The sequence below is a fragment of the Oncorhynchus masou genome, chromosome 21, assembly GCF_036934945.1.
Source record: "Oncorhynchus masou masou isolate Uvic2021 chromosome 21, UVic_Omas_1.1, whole genome shotgun sequence".
NCBI lineage: Eukaryota > Metazoa > Chordata > Actinopteri > Salmoniformes > Salmonidae > Oncorhynchus > Oncorhynchus masou.
Genome location: NC_088232.1, coordinates 50,024,322 through 50,043,289, shown reverse-complemented (window position 1 = coordinate 50,043,289; position 18,968 = coordinate 50,024,322). Strand labels below are relative to the sequence as shown.

General features: G+C 41.5%; 2 protein-coding genes across 2 annotated transcripts; both read left to right on the top strand.

Moving 5' to 3' along the window:
• Positions 1–168: 168 nt before the first annotated feature.
• pole2 (polymerase (DNA directed), epsilon 2) lies at positions 169–10,091 on the top strand. Its single transcript, XM_064926975.1, has 19 exons — positions 169–255; positions 794–894; positions 1,224–1,299; positions 1,407–1,484; positions 1,757–1,850; positions 2,471–2,545; positions 2,667–2,750; positions 3,083–3,139; positions 3,286–3,334; positions 3,439–3,511; positions 3,731–3,903; positions 4,201–4,290; positions 4,418–4,472; positions 4,668–4,727; positions 4,832–4,909; positions 6,766–6,874; positions 9,339–9,515; positions 9,677–9,744; positions 9,913–10,091. The coding sequence occupies exons 1-19, from the start codon at positions 188–190 to the stop codon at positions 9,929–9,931; spliced, it is 1,584 nt and encodes a 527-aa protein (XP_064783047.1). The 5' UTR covers positions 169–187; the 3' UTR covers positions 9,932–10,091.
• Positions 10,092–10,265: 174 nt separating this feature from the next.
• Positions 10,266–18,277, top strand: klhdc2 (kelch domain containing 2). The gene is made up of 14 exons (XM_064928678.1): positions 10,266–10,357; positions 11,025–11,273; positions 11,554–11,633; positions 11,751–11,868; positions 12,224–12,336; positions 13,411–13,492; positions 13,766–13,849; positions 13,971–14,051; positions 14,292–14,350; positions 14,706–14,815; positions 14,899–14,971; positions 15,148–15,235; positions 15,391–15,443; positions 15,665–18,277. The coding sequence occupies exons 2-14, from the start codon at positions 11,031–11,033 to the stop codon at positions 15,786–15,788; spliced, it is 1,308 nt and encodes a 435-aa protein (XP_064784750.1). The 5' UTR covers positions 10,266–10,357; positions 11,025–11,030; the 3' UTR covers positions 15,789–18,277.
• Positions 18,278–18,968: the final 691 nt, after the last annotated feature.

Sequence of the window (18,968 nt, the reverse complement as noted above, 5' to 3'; positions counted from 1 at the left end):
CTTTATCCATGTGTTTTTGAGAATACCCACTGTTTTGAAAACCTCAGCTGACTTCAAACAGCAAATATCGGCAGAATCGTGCAGTAGTGAAGCTTGCGTAGAATCTTTGCTTTGAAGGAAGTGACGAAACATATAGGCGGAAGTTAATATTTAGCGCCAAATGTTGATTGTTGAAGAAAGATTGAACATGGAGGTTCGCAGAGTGAAGACGAAAGTATCTGCTGGTTTCAAGATGAGGGGACTTATGCTTCGACCGTACGCTGTCATTTGTCAATCATGTTGTTCTTGACATAATATTTTGTTTACAGTAAATGTAATGGCTGCATTACTAGTTAGTAGCTAATTCTGTCTTGTTGTGTCAGTGATAACAAGAAAGAAACTAGGAGGCAAAGGCTAGCTTAGCTACAGTAAATTACATGGACAGCTAGCTAGACATTTTAGTAGTATGCTATGCATATTTAAGCAATTAATCTATAGAAACTAATGCAAATGTTGTATGTTTTTAATAGGAATTATGGGATTGATGTCTGGCAGTCAGAGGTATACTACAAAGCAGCATCAATGAGTTAGCCAGCAAACTTTGATAAACAACCAGAAATAACAATTGATTTGAAAGTTAGCTAAACATAGATATGTGTTTGGTTGTTAAGTCAATTAGACCATGCCCATTTCAAGTATATCTTAACTAAAAAAGTTATTTCAGAATATTCAGACAAGTTCGCTGGCTAACTCCTTGATCCAGCTTTGTAGTATACCCCTCAGATGTGTTCGTTGTGTTGTTGTTGTCCTCCAGGGAAGCCAGCAGGTACCTGGTGGAGGTGTTGGAGTCTGTTGATGAGCTTGAACTGGATGATGTCATCGAGAGAGTCATGGATGCTGTGGAGAAGCAGCCATGTACGTCTTCTTTGATCATAACAAGCTACTAAAATTATGTACAAAACTCAGTACAGTCAGCTATTTTTTTACGTGACCTTTTATTTGACTAGGCAAGTCAGTTAAGAACAAATTCTTATTTTCAATGACGGCCTAGGAACAGTGGGTTAACTGCCTTGTTTAGAGGCAGAACGACAGATTTTTACCTTGTCAGCTCGGGGATTCGATCTTGCAACCTTTTGGTTACTAGTCCAATGCTCTAACCACTAGGCTACCTGTTGCCTCAAAAAATGTATTTCAGAATATTCTATGCTTGTGAATGATGTAGCTATTCCTCTTGTCCTGGACAGTGTCCTCCAGTATGATTGAGCTGGCTGTGGTGGAGACTGCTGTTCAGGACTGCAGCCAGTCATGTGATGAAACCATGTAAGTTGAGAAAGGTGTCAGTCTCACAATAACCAATTTCATACACATTCTCTAGATAGTCATCCTCAAATTTGACTTATTCGTGTGAACTATTTAATTGTTTTCAGAGATAATGTTTTCAACATAATTGGCGCTTTTGACGTGCCAAGATATATCTACAGCACAGAGAGGAAGAAGTTTGTACCGTAAGTATGAATGTATAAACCTTGACTTCCTGATGCTTTACTGTTTGTTTACTCGTTTAATTACTTGTATGTGCTGTGTACTTGATTCAGCTTTTAGCTGCCAAGTACTGGCAACATGCAAGGTAATAAAACTACTACTACTATAGGTTGACCACATCTAGTCTACATGGTTCACTTGTTTTATCAAAAACACTCTAGAATAAATTATCTTTCTATTGAAACCAACATATGAAGAAATACATCAGTGAAACCGTTGTTTGTTCTTCACCTAGCCTCAACATGACCACCCACTCTGTTCCAAGTCTCTGTGGCTCAGCCAGGGACAAGGCAGAGCTCTTTAGGGAACGCTACACACTCCTACAGCAGGTCAGTAGGCTATATTTCTTTTCCCTCTGAATTGATTATAGTTTGATGATCTTTGTATATTTTGGCCTTAAAGCAACTGTACAGTGTTTCCAGACTTCTCTGACATAATATTACCTATATGTAATTACAATATGCGTGAAAGTTTTCCTTCAAAAAAATTGTAATTAAGAACAGTTTGTTAAAAAGCATATTTTCTGTGTTGGAATGGTGTGGGGGTATAGTGGTCATTAAAAATGTTCACAAGAACAGACCGCTGATTGGCCAGCTCATCTTCCTCAGGAGGATGACATCATCATTTATGAGGAAATAGCAAGCATTTTTTTAGAGTCTGTTTGATGTGCAAGTTTGAGGTGGGGTTTTTAAAGTGTTTTTTTTTCTTCTCCAATTTATGCTTTGGTCACATACGAGTGTAGGAAGAGTCATCAACATTATTTGGGTATGGGTTAACAGAATATTAACTTTTAAAAGTGATATTTAAAAACGTTTCTTTCCTGAGACGCTGCTCTGTGAGATCGTTGAAAGAGAATGTGTTCTCAGTCCACTTAAATAAATGAAAAGTTAAATCAGTGATAAATAAATGTGTACCCTGATCCACATTGACAGTTACCCCGTTTCTGTAGCGTACACATCGGCACGAACTCTTCACCCCACCTGTAATAGGGGCAGCAGCAGAAGAAGGCAGAAACAAATTTCAGGTAATAACTCTGTCATACCCTAAAACACACATAAACCTGTTTAATGGATTTGATATAAGCTAAGAGGATGTTCTCATGTTAAACATTGATTGCCCTGATCTTGCTTTATTCTTGTTTTCAGCTTCAGACTGTTGAAGCACTTTTAGGTAGTACGGCTAAACTAGGAGAGGTCATTGTTTTGGGGATGGTCACACAGCTTAAAGAGGTGAGCAGCTAAAATTCATGTTAATTACTTTTTTAATTGGAAAATATAGTAATATCTATAGATATACAGTGCCAGCCAAAAGTTTGGACACACATACTCATTCCAGGTTTTTTCTTTATTTTTACTATTTTCTACATTGTAGAATATTTGTGAAGACATCAAAACTATGAAATAACACATATGGAATCATGCAGTAACCAAAAAAAGTGTTAAACAAATCTAAATATATTTGAGATTCTTCAAAGTAGCCACCTTTTGCCTTGATGACAGTTTTGCACACTCTTGGCATTCTCTCAACCAGCTTCACCTGGAATGTTTATTTTTTTTTTCAGGGGAAATTCTATCTGGAAGACCCCAGTGGTACAGTACAGCTGAACCTCTCAAAGGCAATATCCTTTCACTGGTGGGGATGGTGATGGAGAGCGAATGATACAAATGTTCTCTTATATAATTCAAGGGGCCAATTAAAGTCTTGAATATAGTCAATGTTGATTGTATTTCAGATCATGCATGTTTTCTTTAACCTTGTCCTCACCAGTTCCACAGTGGACTTTACACAGAGTCCTGCTTTGTTTTGGCTGAAGGTAAAATAATTTATCTTCTCCATCCACGTTAATGGACATCGAAGGAGATATACCTTATTGTGTTATGCAATGACTTAGTAGTCCGGTCCTCTTTCCCCCCATAGGCTGGTATGAGGACTCAGTCTTCCATGTCAACGCATTTGGATTCCCGCCGACTGAGCCATCATCCACCACAAGGTCAATAGATTACAATGTTGCTGACCGATCAATGTTGTCTTCATTTAGAAATGCACATTACCTACATAACGCCTTCTCCTCTGAAAATCAGTAGGTCTACTGAGAAGGGCCAAAGTTATTTTAAATTCCAATGTATTGTTTTTAACTCTACATTTGGCATTTAAAAATATATTTTCCTTTCCCCTGTGTGTGTGTGTGTGTGTGGACTCTGGTTTTTAGGGCCTACTACGGTAACATGAACTTCTTCGGTGGGCCGTCCACCACGTCGGTGAAGGCCTCAGCCAAGCTAAAGCAGCTGGAGGAAGAGAACGAGGACGCCATGTTTGTGGTGGTCTCAGACGTGTGGCTGGACAGCGTGGAGGTGCTGGAGAAGATCCACCTTATGTTCTCAGGTTCGTTCCACCCATAACGTCACTGACAGTAGAGGAGCTCGTATGGGGGTATTTACCAGGTTACTGTAAAGCACTTTGTGACAACTGTTTATGTAAAAAGGGCTTTAAAGATACAATTGGGTTCATTGATTGACTCGAGCATTTAAGCAAGTCGTATTAATGTTGACATTGATGGTTATTGTCATGCGTTTCATGTCCATCTCTGACAGATTTTGAAGTCTCCATCAGTGTGCTCAATTTCTATCTCTCCTGCTTAATAGTATGGTCTGAAACAACCGTAGCATGTTTCCATTGTAGGATACGCAGCCATGCCTCCTACCTGCTTCATCTTCTGCGGCAACTTCTCCTCGGCCCCCTATGGAAAAACACAAATCAAATCACTCAAAGGTAAGAAAGATTGAGTAATTTAAAAAATAATAATGCCCTGCTTGTGAAGTTATACTGGCCTGGCAAATGGGTTATGACAGGAGCATTAGTACACACAATTGAAGTATTTTCTCCCCCCCCACCTCAGAGTCGTTGAAAGTTCTTGCCGATGCAATCTGTGAATATCCCAGCATCCACAACAGGTAACGTGTGAGGGAGGAAAACCACTTGGTTGACCTAAAAGTCTGATATTCCAGGAAACCATTTCAACAGTACTACATTGTTGCATCCAGGGTGACAAACTGTTTGGGAAATATTCACCATGCTGCATTATGGGTCTTCTACGGGAAATTGTTGTGTTTACTTGTCTAACTGAATGCATCCTTTCAAAACTGCAGTAGTCGCTTCGTGTTCGTCCCCGGTCCTGAAGACCCTGGTCCGAGTACAATTCTACCCAGGTGAGAGTTGAAAAACAAGAGACCTGTTATTCCTCTGTTGTGTTGCTTATGATTTGACTAGTCCTCTGATGTACTGTACTTTATATAAATGCTTGTGTCCTCAGGCCCCCGTTGGCAGACCACATCACTGAGGAGTTTAGACAGAGGGTGCCATTCTCTGTGTTCACTACCAACCCATGCAGGTGACTGAAATATGTCTTTTTAAATGTATTTAACCTTTATTTAACTAGGCAAGTCAGTTAAGAACATTCTTATTTACAATGACTCTTATTTATCATGGGCAAACCCAGACAATGCTAGGCCAATTGTGCGCCGCCTGAAGGGACTCCCAATCACGGCCGGTTGTGAATCAACTTGGAAATATAATATTTGTTGATTTATTCTATTTTGAGGAATTTGTCTCTTGAGCTTTATTAAAGGGATGTCTCTTGAGCTTTATTAAAGGGATGTCTCTTGAGCTTTATTAAAGGGATGTCTCTTGAGCTGTATTAAAGGGATGTCTCTTGAGCTGTATTAAAGGGATGTCTCTTGAGCTGTATTAAAGGGATGTCTCTTGAGCTGTATTAAAGGGATGTCTCTTGAGCTGTATGAAAGGGATGTCTCTTAAGCTGTATTAAAGGGATGTCTCTTGAGCTGTATTAAAGGGATGTCTCTTGAGCTTTATTAAAGAGATGTCTCTTAAGCTGTATTAAAGGGATATACGGTGCATTCGGAAACTATTCAGACCCCTTGACTTTATCCACATTTTGTTACAGCCTTATTGTAAAATGGATTAAATAGTTTTTTTCCCTTATCAATATACAAACGATGTCCCATAATGACAAAGTAAAACTGAGTTTTAGATTTTTTTGCAAATGTATATATATAAAAAAATAAAATCGCATTTACATAAGTATTCAGACCCTTCACTCAGTGCTTTGTTGAAGCTACCTTTGGCAACGATTACAGACTTGCATGTTCTTGGGTATGACGCTAAAAGCTTGGCACACCTGTATTTGGGGAGTTTCTACCGTTCTTCTCTACAGATCCTCCCAAGCTCTGTTAGGTTGGAACTTGAGCATCGCTGTACAGCTATTTTAAGGTCTCTCCCTAGATGTTCGATTGGGTCCGGGCTCTGGCTGGGCCACAAGGACATTCAGAGACTTTTCCCGAAGCCACTTCTGCGTTGTCTTGGTTCAGTGCTTAGGGTCGTTGTGCTGTTGGAAGGTGAACCTTCACCCCAGTCTGAGGTCCGGAGTGCTCTGGAGCAGGTTTTCATCAGGGATCTCTCTGTACTTTGCTCCGTTCATCTTTCCCTCGATCCTGACTAGTCTCCCAGTCCCTGCCACTGAAAACATCCCCACAGCATGATGCTGCCAACACCATGCTTCACCGTAGGGATGGTGCCAGGTTTCCTCCAGACCTGACACTTGGCATTCAGGCCAAAGAGTTCAATCTTGGTTTCATCAGGCCAGAGAATCTTGTTTCTCATGGTCAGAGTCCTTTAGGTGCCTTTTGGCGAATTCTTAAGTGGGCTGTCATGTGCCATTTACTGAGGAGTGGCTTCCGTCTGGCCACTCTAGCGTAAATGTCTCATTGGTGGAGTGTTGCAGAGATGGTTGTCCTCCTGGAAGGTTCTCCCATCTCCACATGTTTAAGATCAGAGAGACATAAAAATGGTATCCAGTTCATCTGACTCTGGGGAAGTGGATAAAAGTTTGGATTTTGGCAAAAACATTGTTGTCAAAAACATTTGGCTCCATTTGCTCATTATAACAAACAGTCAAGGCTGCTGAGTGGAGGACGGCTCATAATAATGGCTGGAACGGAGCAAATGGAATGGCATCAAACGCATTAAAACCATGTGTTTGATGTACTTAATACCATTCCACCTATTCCGCTCCAGCCATTACCACAAGCCCGTCCTCCACCATTAAGGTGCCACCAACTTTCTGTGATAACAATTGACTATTCTTTGATAGTTAGTTTTCACAGGTTTTGTCATTGCATGTAGTCTTTAAACATCTCACGACCTGTGAATCAAATGTTCCTATGTCAGAATCCAGTACTGCAGCCAGGAGATTGTTGTCATCAGAGAAGACCTGGTGAACAAGATGTGCAGAAATTGTGTCCGACTGCCTAGCAGCAACCTCGACATTCCAAACCATGTGAGTCTTAGCTTCTCAGTTATGACATACCCAACATATACTAGTACAATTACCTACAGTACCAGTCAAAAGTTTGGGCACAACTACTTATTCCAGGGATTTTCTTTACTTTTACTATTTTTTACATTGTAGAATAATAGTGAATACATCAAAACTATGAAAGAACACATATGGAATCATGTAGTAACCAAAAAAGTGTTTAACATATTTTAGATTTTAGATTCTTTAAAGTAGCCACCCTTTGCTTTGATGACAGCTTCTCACACTTGGCATTCTCTCAACCAGCTTCATGAGGTAGTCACCTGGAAGGCATTTCGATTAACTGCTAAATGACTTAAATGACTTAAATGTTAACAGGTGTGTCTTGTTAATTTGTGGGATTTCTTTCCTCCTTAACTTCTTGACGCTACCCATCCCTTGAGCGGGATAATTGTCATCAGAAACCGCTGAATTGCATAGCGCCACAGTCAAATAATATGACAAAAAATATTCATATTCATGAAATCATAAGTGCAATATTGCAAAACACAGCTTAGCCTTTTGTTAATCCACCTGTCGTCTCAGATTTTGAAATTATGCTTTACAGCGAAAGCAATCCAAGCGTTTGTGTAATTTTATCGATCTCATGACAAAACATTAAGGAAAATTAAGGAAACATTAAGGAAAATCAGAAAAGCAATCAAATTAATCGTTTACCTTTGATGATCTTCGGATGTTTTCACTCACGAGACTCCCAGTTACACAACAATGTTCCTTTTGTTCCAAGATATTATTTTTATATCCAAAATACCTACCAAAATACAGTTTGTTTGTCGCGTTATGTTCAGAAATCCACAGGAAAGAGAGGTCATAACAACGCAGATGAAAATTCCAAATAATATCCATAATGTCCACAGAAACATGTCAAACGTTTTTTATAATCAATCTTCAGGTTGTTTTTAAAATATATATTCAATAATATATCAACCGGGAGTGTAGGTTTTTCAATAGGACAGGGAGAAACAATTGCCGCTTTACTCTGTTGCGCAAAACTCACTCTGAGAGCCCCCACCTATCCACTTACGCAATATGATCTTTCTCGCTCATTTTTCAAAATAAAAGCCTGAAACTATGTCTAAAGACATAAAGGCAGGTGCTCAGCATATGTTGGAAAAGCATTCCCGGTGATGCTGGTTGAGAGAATGCCAATACCTTAGGGAAAGGAATCTGGTTGATATCCCTTTAAATGGAGGATAGGTTTCAAAATAAGAGGCACTTCCTGATTGGATTTTACTCAGGTTTTCGCCTGCAATATCCGATCTGTTATACTCACAGACAATATTTTTTAAATATAAATTTGTATCCCCTTTTTCTCCCCAATTTGTGGTATCCAATTGTTAGTAGCTACTATCTTGTCTCATCGCTACAACTCCCGTACGGGCTCGGGAGAGACGAAGGTTGAAAGTCATGCGTTCTCTGATACCCAACCAAGCCGCACTGCTTCTTAACACAGTGCTCATCCAACCCGGAAGCCAGCCGCACCGATGTGTCGGAGGAAACACCGTGCACCTGGCAACCTTGGTTAGTGTGCACTGCGCCCGGCCGCCACAGGAGTTGCTGGTGCGCGATGAGAGCAGGATATTCCTACCGGCCAAACCCTCCCTAACCCGGACAACGCTATGCCAATTGTGCGTCACCCCACGGACCTCCTGGTCGCGGCCGGTTACGACAGAGCCTGGGCGCGAACCCAGAGTCTTTGGTGGCACAGCTGGCGCTGCAATACAGCACCTTTAACCACTGTGCCACCCGAGAGGTGGTATTTTGACAGTTTTGGAAACTTTAGAGTGTTTTCTTTCTAAGCTGTGTAAGGGCTATTTGACCAAGAAGGAGAGTGATGGAGTGCTGCATCAGATGACCTGGCCTTCACAATCACCTGACCTCAGCCCAATTGAGATGGTTTGGGATGAGTTGGACCGCAGAGTGAAGGAAAAGCAGCCAACAGGTGCTCAGCATATGTGGGAACTCCTTCAAGACTGTTGGAAAAGCATTCCCGGTGATGCTGGTTGAGAGAATGTCAAGATTATGCAAATCTGTCAAGGCAAAGGGTGGCTACTTTGAATAATCTAAAATATATTTAATTTAACACTTTTTTTGTTTACTACATGATTCCATATGTTATTTCATAGTTTTGATGTCTTCACCATTATTTTACAATGTATAAAATACAAAAAAATAAAGCAAAGCGCTTGAATGAGTAGATGTGTCCAAAATTTTGACTGGTACTGTACATTATATAAACTTAGCTAGTTAGTTTGGCCCGTATTAACAAAGCTGATCAGCCCCCCCCCCCACACACACACACCTAGATCAGCAGTCCTACTCTGAGGCGCTTTGCGTGAATATTGTCTTGTAGTTGAATTTATTATTCATGGATGATAATGACATGAACATTTCTGCCAATCACCAATAAACTCTCTTTCTCCAGTTTGTGAAGACCATCTTGTCTCAGGGCCACCTGACTCCCCTGCCGCTGTATGTCAGTCCAGTGTTCTGGGCCTATGACTATGCTTTACGGGTTTACCCCGTGCCTGATGTCATCATCTTTGCGGACAAATATGACCCTTTCAACATCTCCAACACAGACTGCCTCTGCATCAACCCGGTACGTTATGCTTATTTCCACCATTTTGTTTTATTATGAGACTCGGTATGAGATGTTGGTCTTGGGTTTCGAACTATATTGTGATGAGATCTTATATTCTTAATTTAAGATTTTTTAAATATTTTTTTATATATATATATATTGTCATTCTGTTCTTGCAGGGCTCTTTCCCAAAAAGTGGCTTCACTTTTAAGGTATATTACCCATCCAACAGGACCGTTGAGGACAGGTGAGAAATGTTTTTTACTCTTTGTTTATGCATGCTCTACACATAATTCACTTGGTGCTAATCATTGCTTTACTGGCAATATGGTAACTAATTGAGAGTCAACTTGGTTTTCATGTCAGTCTTCATTTCTCTTTTGCTGATCTAAATATTTTTTATTTTTCCTCGCAGCAAACTTCAAAGCCTCTAAAGACCATAAGGATTATTTTGGACGGGGGGAATCGGCTGTTATGGTTGTGTAAAAAAATGTTTTTTTGTAAAATATGTCTAAAAATACTTGCAAAATCCCTTTTTATTTTATTTGTATGTACCTTTTATATCATGGAGAATAAAGGTTCACTGTCATTGAATTGTCATCTTTGTGCTTTTTTACTTGACTGGTTAATGTTGGACAATAAAAGCAAATAAGAATTGTGTTACTCTTCTGTACTTGCATAAATCAAATGATTATATTTGACCTCACAAAGATGGCGGAAATAAGAAGTTATTGGTTAATTCCGGTCAGGCATCTTGTAATTGACGACTTCAACCAGATGTCGCATAATAATCACTGAACAAAAACATAACGTTTCACACTGAAGGCCAAAGCAGCCGTGGACCATTTAAAGCAGACTACGTAAGTGGATTTTTTGTTGTTGTTGTTGCTGCAAGGTTGCATAGTTCCTTTTTTCGAAGTTTAGGTGGCGTTAAAACGCAGTTAAATTGGTTGATAGGGCGAACTGTAGTGCGTTAGCTAGCTTGCAGACAGCTAAGTTTGCTAACGTTGGCTAGGTAGCTTTTGGTGTCACGTTGAGTCGGTGTAGGCAAAACAATTATGCTTACTGCAAAACAAGTCTTTTTGCACAAGCTACGCATTTATATTGTCTTCATGATGGCAAGCAAGCCAACATCATGACTTGTGTTTCCAGCAACCATCAGCCATGGTGGTACTGAAACAGTAGCCAGCTGTTGATATTACTTACTTAGCCGGCAACAACAATTCTAGTCCTACCCTCTAACAGCTAACGCTATATATTTGACTAAAAAGAGAAGACATTTTACAATCTGAATTATTTATAAATCTCTTAGAATTCATACTGTAAAACGTATGATCTTTTTAGTCATACGAACCCTGTTCATAACAGCCCATTGCTGGCTGAGCTACCTGCTTAGCTATATCCTATAGCTAGCTGCATGTTGGGATGAGACTTAACTATAGCGAATGTCTGTATTGTTCCAATACCCCTCATACTCCTCTACATCCCTGTGTATGCAAAACTATGTAGCTCTCTTCTCCCATCCAGGTGATCATGGCAGAAATAGAGGAGGACATTCCTGACCCCTTGCCTGTTGAGGAAGATGAGGACTTGGAGAGGGATGAAGAGGAGGGAGAATTTGACTGGGTGGTGGATGAGGCTGATGAACTGGATGATGAGGATGTAGTTGTTCTGGACACAGAAGCAGAGCCCTTTGAGTTGGAGCAGCCAGCTGAGCGCAGTGGCCACATAGCAGCGGTGGATGGACACTGCATGTACGTTTGGGGAGGATATAAGGTAAGCAAGTATGACTGCCATTCTGAATAGACTTTTGTTTATATGATAGTGTATCTAAATAATTTAATTTGAAACTATACCCTTTTAATCAATGATTGGAACAATGATCAATGAGGCTTCAATCAATTATAGTTTCTATTGGAAGATTTGTCGTCAACTTTGACCTATGAATACCATTTGCCACAGTCCACTTTGCCAGATATAACACAGCCAAACTCCCAGCCAACGTGTTTACAGATTATGTAATTCCATTGACTTCCCTCGTTTGTCTTGTCATTAGAATTCCCAAACCACTGGCTTCTTTGACTTATACTTGCCAAGGAATGAAATCTGGATCTACAACATGGAGACAGAACGATGGTAATAATGATTTTAAACATACTTTTGTTAGTGTCTAGCGTGTCTCAAATTATATGGCTGCCTATATAGTGCCCTACTTTTGACCAGAGCCCTTATATCTACTGTCTGTATTTGCAGGAAGAAGCAGATGACTGCGGGTAACCTGCATACCTCCATGTCTGGCAGCTGTGGAGTGTGTGTGGATGGCGTCCTCTACCTGTTTGGAGGCCACCATGCCAGGGGAAACACTGACCGGGTGAGAATATACCGTGTGTGCATGTACGTGAACTCTGTTATGTCTTGTAGAATCTTGGCAAGTAAGGTTGTGTCCAGTCCCTCCCTTTCCAGAGAAACTGTGTTTACAAAAATATTTTATGTGCTGCATGCTAAGAACTATGTTTTCGATAATTTTTTGGTTAAAATCCCCACTTTCAGCCTCGGATGTTAATTCACCACGGCAGGATTTATTTATTTATCTACATCTCACCTCAGAAGCCTATTTTCCAACAAACCATTTAAATGTTAATGTCCGTTATGAAACTTATGACGTTGTACCTTTTTTGATTTCATACCATCTCAACGTTGTCCCTGTTCTGCTCCGTGGCCTTCAGGTCTTCCGGCTCCCCCTCCGAACACCGGCCCTCTGCTGGGAGGAGATGAAGGATCTCAAGGGCCTGGCCCCGTCCTGCAAGGACAAACTAGGCTGCTGGGTCCACAAGAACAGGTGAGGTGGCCCATTGGCAGGCAGTGAGTTACATTATAGAACAGGTGAGGTGGCCCATTGGCAGGCAGTGAGTTACATTATAGAACCGGTGAGGTGGCCCATTGGCAGGCAGGAGTTACATTATAGAACAGGTGAGGTGGCCCATTGGCAGGCAGTGAGTTACATTATAGAACAGGTGAGGTGGCCCATTGGCAGGCAGTGAGTTACATTATAGAACAGGTGAGGTGGCCCATTGGCAGGCAGTGAGTTACATTATAGAACCGGTGAGGTGGCCCATTGGCAGGCAGGGAGTTAGATTATAGAACCGGTGAGGTGGCCCATTGGCAGGCAGTGAGTTACATTATAGAACCGGTGAGTTGGCCCATTGGCGGGCAGTGAGTTACATTATAGAACCGGTGAGTTGGCCCATTGGCGGGTAGTGAGTTACATTATAGAACAGGTGAGGTGGCCCATTGGCAGGCAGTGAGTGACATTATAGAACCGGTGAGGTGGCCCATTGGCGGGCAGTGAGTGACATTATAGAACCGGTGAGTTGGCCCATTGGCGGGCAGTGAGTGACATTATAGAACCGGTGAGTTGGCCCATTGGCAGGTAGTGAGTTACATTATAGAACCGGTGAGGTGGCCCATTGGCAGGCTGTGAGTGACATTATAGAACCGGTGAGGTGGCCCATTGGCAGGCAGTGAGTGACATTATAGAACCGGTGAGGTGGCCCATTGGCAGGTAGTGAGTGACATTATAGAACCGGTGAGGTGGCCCATTGGCAGGCAGTGAGTTACATTATAGAACCGGTGAGGTGGCCCATTGGCAGGTAGTGAGTTACATTATAGAACCGGTGAGGTGGCCCATTGGCAGGCAGTGAGTTACATTATAGAACAGGTGAGGTGGCCCATTGGCAGGCAGTGAGTTACATTATAGAACAGGTGAGGTGGCCCATTGGCAGGCAGTGAGTTACATTATAGGTCTAACTCATTGTGCCATTACATATTGTTGTTGCGCCATTACATATTGCCTCTAAAGAAAGAGATGTTTATTTTGATTAATGTTTCTCAATGAACTGCTCTGTGTCAACAGGCTAGTATTCTTCGGGGGCTACGGCTATATGGCACAAGGAGCTCACCGAGGGACATTTGAATATGATGAAACTTCATTCATGGTATGGTCAATTCTACAACTCTGCAGCTGCTTTTTAATGGCAGTATGAAAACAATGGTCTCTTTAGTCTATTAGTCTGCAGCAAAGGGACTCATCAGTAAGGGTCAATCCTTGGTCGTGTTCATTTAGGCACCCAACGGAAGAAAATGGACTGAAACAGGGAGGGACAACCTGGACTTGTCCAATAAGAGTTGCCAATTTTGGTGTTTTGTAGAAAAATGTTTTCTGTTGCATGGCCTAATGAACACAGCCCCTTCACTGTGTGTTGTAACAGGGAGATAATCCGGGGCGGGGCTGGAACAACCACATTCACATCTTAGACCTGGAGAAGTCTACTTGGAGCCAGCCAGTCACCAAGGTAACGCCGTTCCCATAACTCCTGTCATGTTACGACTTTGTGTAGGAAGCCATTTTGTACAGCTGTCTCAGTGGGAGTCCCATTCTCACCTCTCCTTTCCCTCCCCCTCTCCTGGTGAAAGGGCAACGCCCCCTCTCCCCGGGCAGCGCATGCCTGTGCCAAGGTGGGCAACCGAGGCTACGTGTTTGGGGGGCGTTACAGGGTAAGTAGGAATGTTCTTTGAAAATAGAGCTTACTCAAGTTCCTGCTGAGGTTATGGTCATGCTATCTAATGTAAAACAATATCACTGGCCTGTAGACAGAGATTTAGGTCTTCACAATGTAAATGTATATGATTTACATATTGTTATGCCTTGTTACATCATAGATTATAAAGGATATTGTGTTCTAAATGTTTGATGCTCTTCCTCCATATGAGTAAGGCTTGACTCTTTCGCAACAGGATTACCGCCTGAACGACATGTACTACATCGACATGGACTCCTGGGAGTGGCATGAAATGTACGCTATGGCAACTTATCCAAAATGTCTTCATGCATGTTATAGCGTTATACGCATCAATTTTTTTATGGGAGGATGTTGTGTTCTTACCCATGGATGTCCCTGTGTGTTCACCATGATGGTACTAACAACTCTTAACCCTCTCCCCCTCCACCTACCCATGCTCCCCTCCACCTCCCCCGGTCACATCTCCCCACACTCCCCTCTACCTCTCCCGGTCCCATCTCCACCTCTCCCGGTCCCATCTCCACCTCTCCCGGTCCCATCTCCAACTCTCCCGGTCCCATCTCCAACTCTCCCGGTCCCACCTCCACCTCTCCCGGTCCCATCTCCCCCTCTCCTTGGCCTTCTGCAGGAGTGTTCCTCAGCAGGGTCCTGTGGGACGCTCATGGCACTCCTTAACCCCTGTGTCACCTGACCACATGTTCCTGTTCGGAGGCTTCACAACTTCCCGAGAGACGCTCAGTGAGTGAAGAATATTTCATTTTCCTTAAGAGTCCATGGCTCGACCACAATGAATTCCTCTATCTATTTGTCATGTTTTTCAGGTGATGCTTGGCTGTACTGTGTCAGCAAGAACGAGTGGCAGCAGTTCAAGCACAATCACACAGAGAGCCCCAGGTAATATCTCCATAGAGATCAATGAGTCTATAAATGAGTCTTCATGACAATATCACCAAATAAGTGGTTAGGAAAAGAAGCTGCTTGTCTCACTGTGTACATTGTTTGTGTTATGAGTCAGTGGTGATTTTTCAGTGATTTTTTTCGCTGATTTTTTGTTGTTGTGTGTGTGTCAGGCTCTGGCACACAGCCTGTTCCGGTCCTGGCGGGGAGGTGTTTGTGTTCGGTGGCTGTGCCAACAACCTGCTGTCCCATCAGCGAGCGGTGAGTACGGTTAGAACACAACACTTGAGTCAAACTACTAGACCTTTCTTGGTGTCACTTTAAATTAGAACAAAAAAAAATAATGATAACCAGTTTTACTACTACTAAGTATAGTTTGAATGCATGGATATGTTCTTTCATTTCCTTTTCAACAGGCTCACAGCAAAGAGTTGCTGGTCTTCACAGTTCAACCCAAGTCACTTGTTCGGTGAGTAGAAACAGAACCCAGACAATATGGCCCATACACCGAAATACTGTTTTTCACTGCATGCATTAATGAACACAACCCAAAGTCCAGGTCCCTGTTTCAGTCAGTTTCCTTCTGCCTAATGAACACGTCAACTCTTGATGCAGTACATCTTGTGGTCAACCTAAAACTTGCCTTCCCATGCGAACTGGGAAGTTAAATATTGCCTGATTTTGTTTTAGGTTCTGTATGGAAGCAGCGCTGCAGCACAGAGAGTTGCTATCTGGGTCCTGGGACTGCCTGCCTAAACATCTGCTACACACTCTCAGACAGAGGATGGGAGGCATCAACGCCCTGGGCTCATAAGAGCCATATACCACCACGTTCTTTGGGGTGGTAGGGTTGAGTGTGTTTGAGATGGTTGACTGCCACGGCCGTGCTGCTAGCTGAACGAAGAGGACAGCTCACCTGATCTTGTCACCAAGTGTCATGAGGAGTGGGTCGAGAAAAACAAAGTAAATTCGTGTAAATCATTTAGAGAAATGGAGGCTTTTGTAGGGACTAGTGTTGGCAAATCCTTTAGGCCAGTCAATCAGCAAACATGGCAACGTTATTTATCCTAATTCTGAGTGCTTACTTTTATGATGTATATATTGTATTGCATATATATGTGTGGATTTGGTGTGCCTGTGTTTAAAAAAAAAAAAAAGAAGAAAAAAAAGTATATTTTTTTAAGTAACAGTATCATGTTTTAAGCCTGCTGGAGAGGTGGCATACCTTAGACCATGTTAGTCAGAAGAGGCTCGTGTAGCATTTTGTCTGTTTTAATCAGGTAATACCAGTTACATTGGAGCCACATTGCACTGAATTTCATTATCAAGAAGTTACTTGTTTGGTATTATTCTTGTCTGATCTGCACAGCGTTCCCTTGACATTTTTATTATAAAATATATTGTAAAAAAAATAAATTAAAATGTTTAATTTTGCATTAAGAAAATAAACCAGACAAATATGCCAGATCCGATTCTGATATTTTACATACACATATTATCTTGAATGATAAATGTAAAAATCTGTGAAACAACTGAGGGAAATGTAGGCTTTTCCTGTCATCCATATATTCATTTGCATATTATCAGTCAATTGAAGGCAACAATTAAGTCAGCATCGTCTTATTAAGGGATGGGTTGACTCATTGTCTCTGGTTTTCCTATGCATCATGATTACTGTCCAGATGGGAAGAAATCCCATGACCAATTCATTCTACAGAGCCATTTATTATTTGGCTGCCAGCAGATTAGGTGCTGATACTTTAACATTGCCGTGGATGTGTCTAGATAAATCCACATCCTGAAACGAGCGATAAAAGGATGTGAAAACCAGAGCTCGCTTTTCACACTCATGGATGGTTAGTGATAAGTGACTAAGCAGTCATTCATATGGCCAAGGTGCATGCTTAAATATTCCAGAATGCCAGAATAAGACCGAGACAAATTTGTGTGATTTACTATATATATATATATACATTTGAAGTCGGAAGTTTACATACAACTTAGCCAAATACATTTAAACTCAGTTTTTCACAATTCCTGACATTTAATCCTAGTAAAAATTCCCTGTTATAGGACAGTTAGGATCACCACTTTATTTTAATGTCAAACTGTCAGAATAATAGTTGAGAATGATTTATTCACATTCCCAGTGGGTCAGAAGTTTACATACACTCAATTAGTATTTGGTAGTATTGCCCTTAAAATTGTTTAACTTGGGTCAAATGTTTCAGATAGCCTTCCACAGGCTTACCACAATAAGTTGGGTGAATTTTGGCCCATTCCTCCTGACAGAGCTGGTGTAAATGAGTCAGGTTTGTAGGCTTCCTTGCTCACACATGCTTTTTCAGTTCTGCCCACAAATTTTATATAGGATTGAGCTCAGGGCTTTGTGATGGCCATTCCAATACCTTGACTGTGTTGTCCTTAAGCCATTTTGCCACAACATGCTTGGGGTCATTGTTCAGTTGGAAGACCCATTTGTGACCAAGCTTTAACTTCCTGACTGATGTCTTGAGATGTTGCTTCAATATATAGAAACAGGACATGTTTGTCCTCTACAAAGAAGACAAATTGTGCAAGCTATTTTTATGTCTGTTATAGATTATGTGGATATTATCTGCATGCTACGGCATCAACACTTAAACCGCTGGATGCTACTTATCATTGCGCACTCAGATTTATTACGGGCGTAAGCTACAGAACTCACCACTGTGTTTTATATTAACATGTGGGTTGGACTCCGCTGTCCATGAGACGAGAACAACATGCTCTCGTGTTTGTCTATAAAGCACTTCTGAATAAACTACCTTCTGATTTATCATCACTTCTCAACATTATAATTATAATTCATGAAAACAGGTCTCAAACATGGATTACACTTGAGGCCAAAATGCGATTTCCAGAGTTGGTTATCGCTGTCTTTTCCTGTTATGCTCCTTGCCTAAGGAATAGCCTGCAGACTAAACTTCAACTTGAGACTCTTGTCCCTGTCGCCCATTTTAAACATTTATTGGAGGATATTTATTTTTCTATTTCTTGTAACTGTTTCGGGTAATGCAAGTTCTTGTGCTGTTTAGGGGAATAACCTGTTTGGGGAATAACGTGTTTGTGGAATAACCTGTGTGTAAATGTAACAATCTGCTGCTGTATTTTTTGTGTTATCTGTGATGGTTTTGTCTTGTGTAGTTTCTTAATCATTGTACCTGAACTGTATGTGTAAACATGTATAAGCAGGGCCCAGCTGTAAAAGAGACCTTGGTCTCAGTCTGTGCTCCTTGTTGAAATAAAGGTATCATAATCATATCCACATAATTTCCCTTCCTCATGATGGCATCCATTTTGTGAAGTGCACCAGTCCCCTCTGCAGCAAAGCACCCCACAACATGATGCTACCACCTCGTGCTTCACGGTTGGGATGGTGTTCTTTGGCTTTCAAGCCCCCCCCCCTTTTCCTCCAAACATAACTATGGTCATTATGGACAAACATTTTCATCAGACCAGAGGACATTTCACCAAAAAGTACGATCTTTGTCCCCTTGTGCAGTTGTAAACCGTATTCGGGCTTTTTAATGGCGGTTTTGGAGCAGTGGCTTCTTCCTTGCTGAGTGGCCTTTCAGTGATGTCGATATAGGACTTGTTTTACTGTGGATATAGATACTTTTGTACCCGTTTCCTCCAGCATCTTCACAAAGTCCTTTTATGTTGTTCTGAGATTGATTTGCACTTTTCACACCAAAGTACGTTCATCTCTAGGAGACCGAATATGTCTCCTTCCTGAGCGGAATGACGACTACGTGGTCCCATGGTGTTTATACTTGCATACTATTGTTTGTACAGATGAACGTGATACCTTCAGGCGTTTGGAAATTGCTCCCAATGATGAACCAGATTTGTGGAGGTCTACACATTCTTTTCTGAGGTCTTGGCTGATTTCTTTTGATTTTCCCAAGATGTTAAGCAAAGAGGCACTGAGTTTGAAGGTAGACCTTGAAAT

Excerpts from the sequence above, each read along its gene's own strand:
- pole2 (XM_064926975.1), top strand. The coding sequence starts at position 188 with ATGGAGGTTCGCAGAGTGAAGACGAAAGTATCTGCTGGTTTCAAGATG. Across the intron at positions 2,751-3,082 it reads TGGTCACACAGCTTAAAGAG|GGGAAATTCTATCTGGAAGA; the intron begins GTGAGCAGCTAA and ends TTTTTTTTTCAG. Across the intron at positions 4,910-6,765 it reads TTCACTACCAACCCATGCAG|AATCCAGTACTGCAGCCAGG; the intron begins GTGACTGAAATA and ends TTCCTATGTCAG.
- klhdc2 (XM_064928678.1), top strand. The coding sequence starts at position 11,031 with ATGGCAGAAATAGAGGAGGACATTCCTGACCCCTTGCCTGTTGAGGAA. Across the intron at positions 11,869-12,223 it reads CCAGGGGAAACACTGACCGG|GTCTTCCGGCTCCCCCTCCG; the intron begins GTGAGAATATAC and ends CGTGGCCTTCAG. Across the intron at positions 15,236-15,390 it reads TGCTGTCCCATCAGCGAGCG|GCTCACAGCAAAGAGTTGCT; the intron begins GTGAGTACGGTT and ends CCTTTTCAACAG.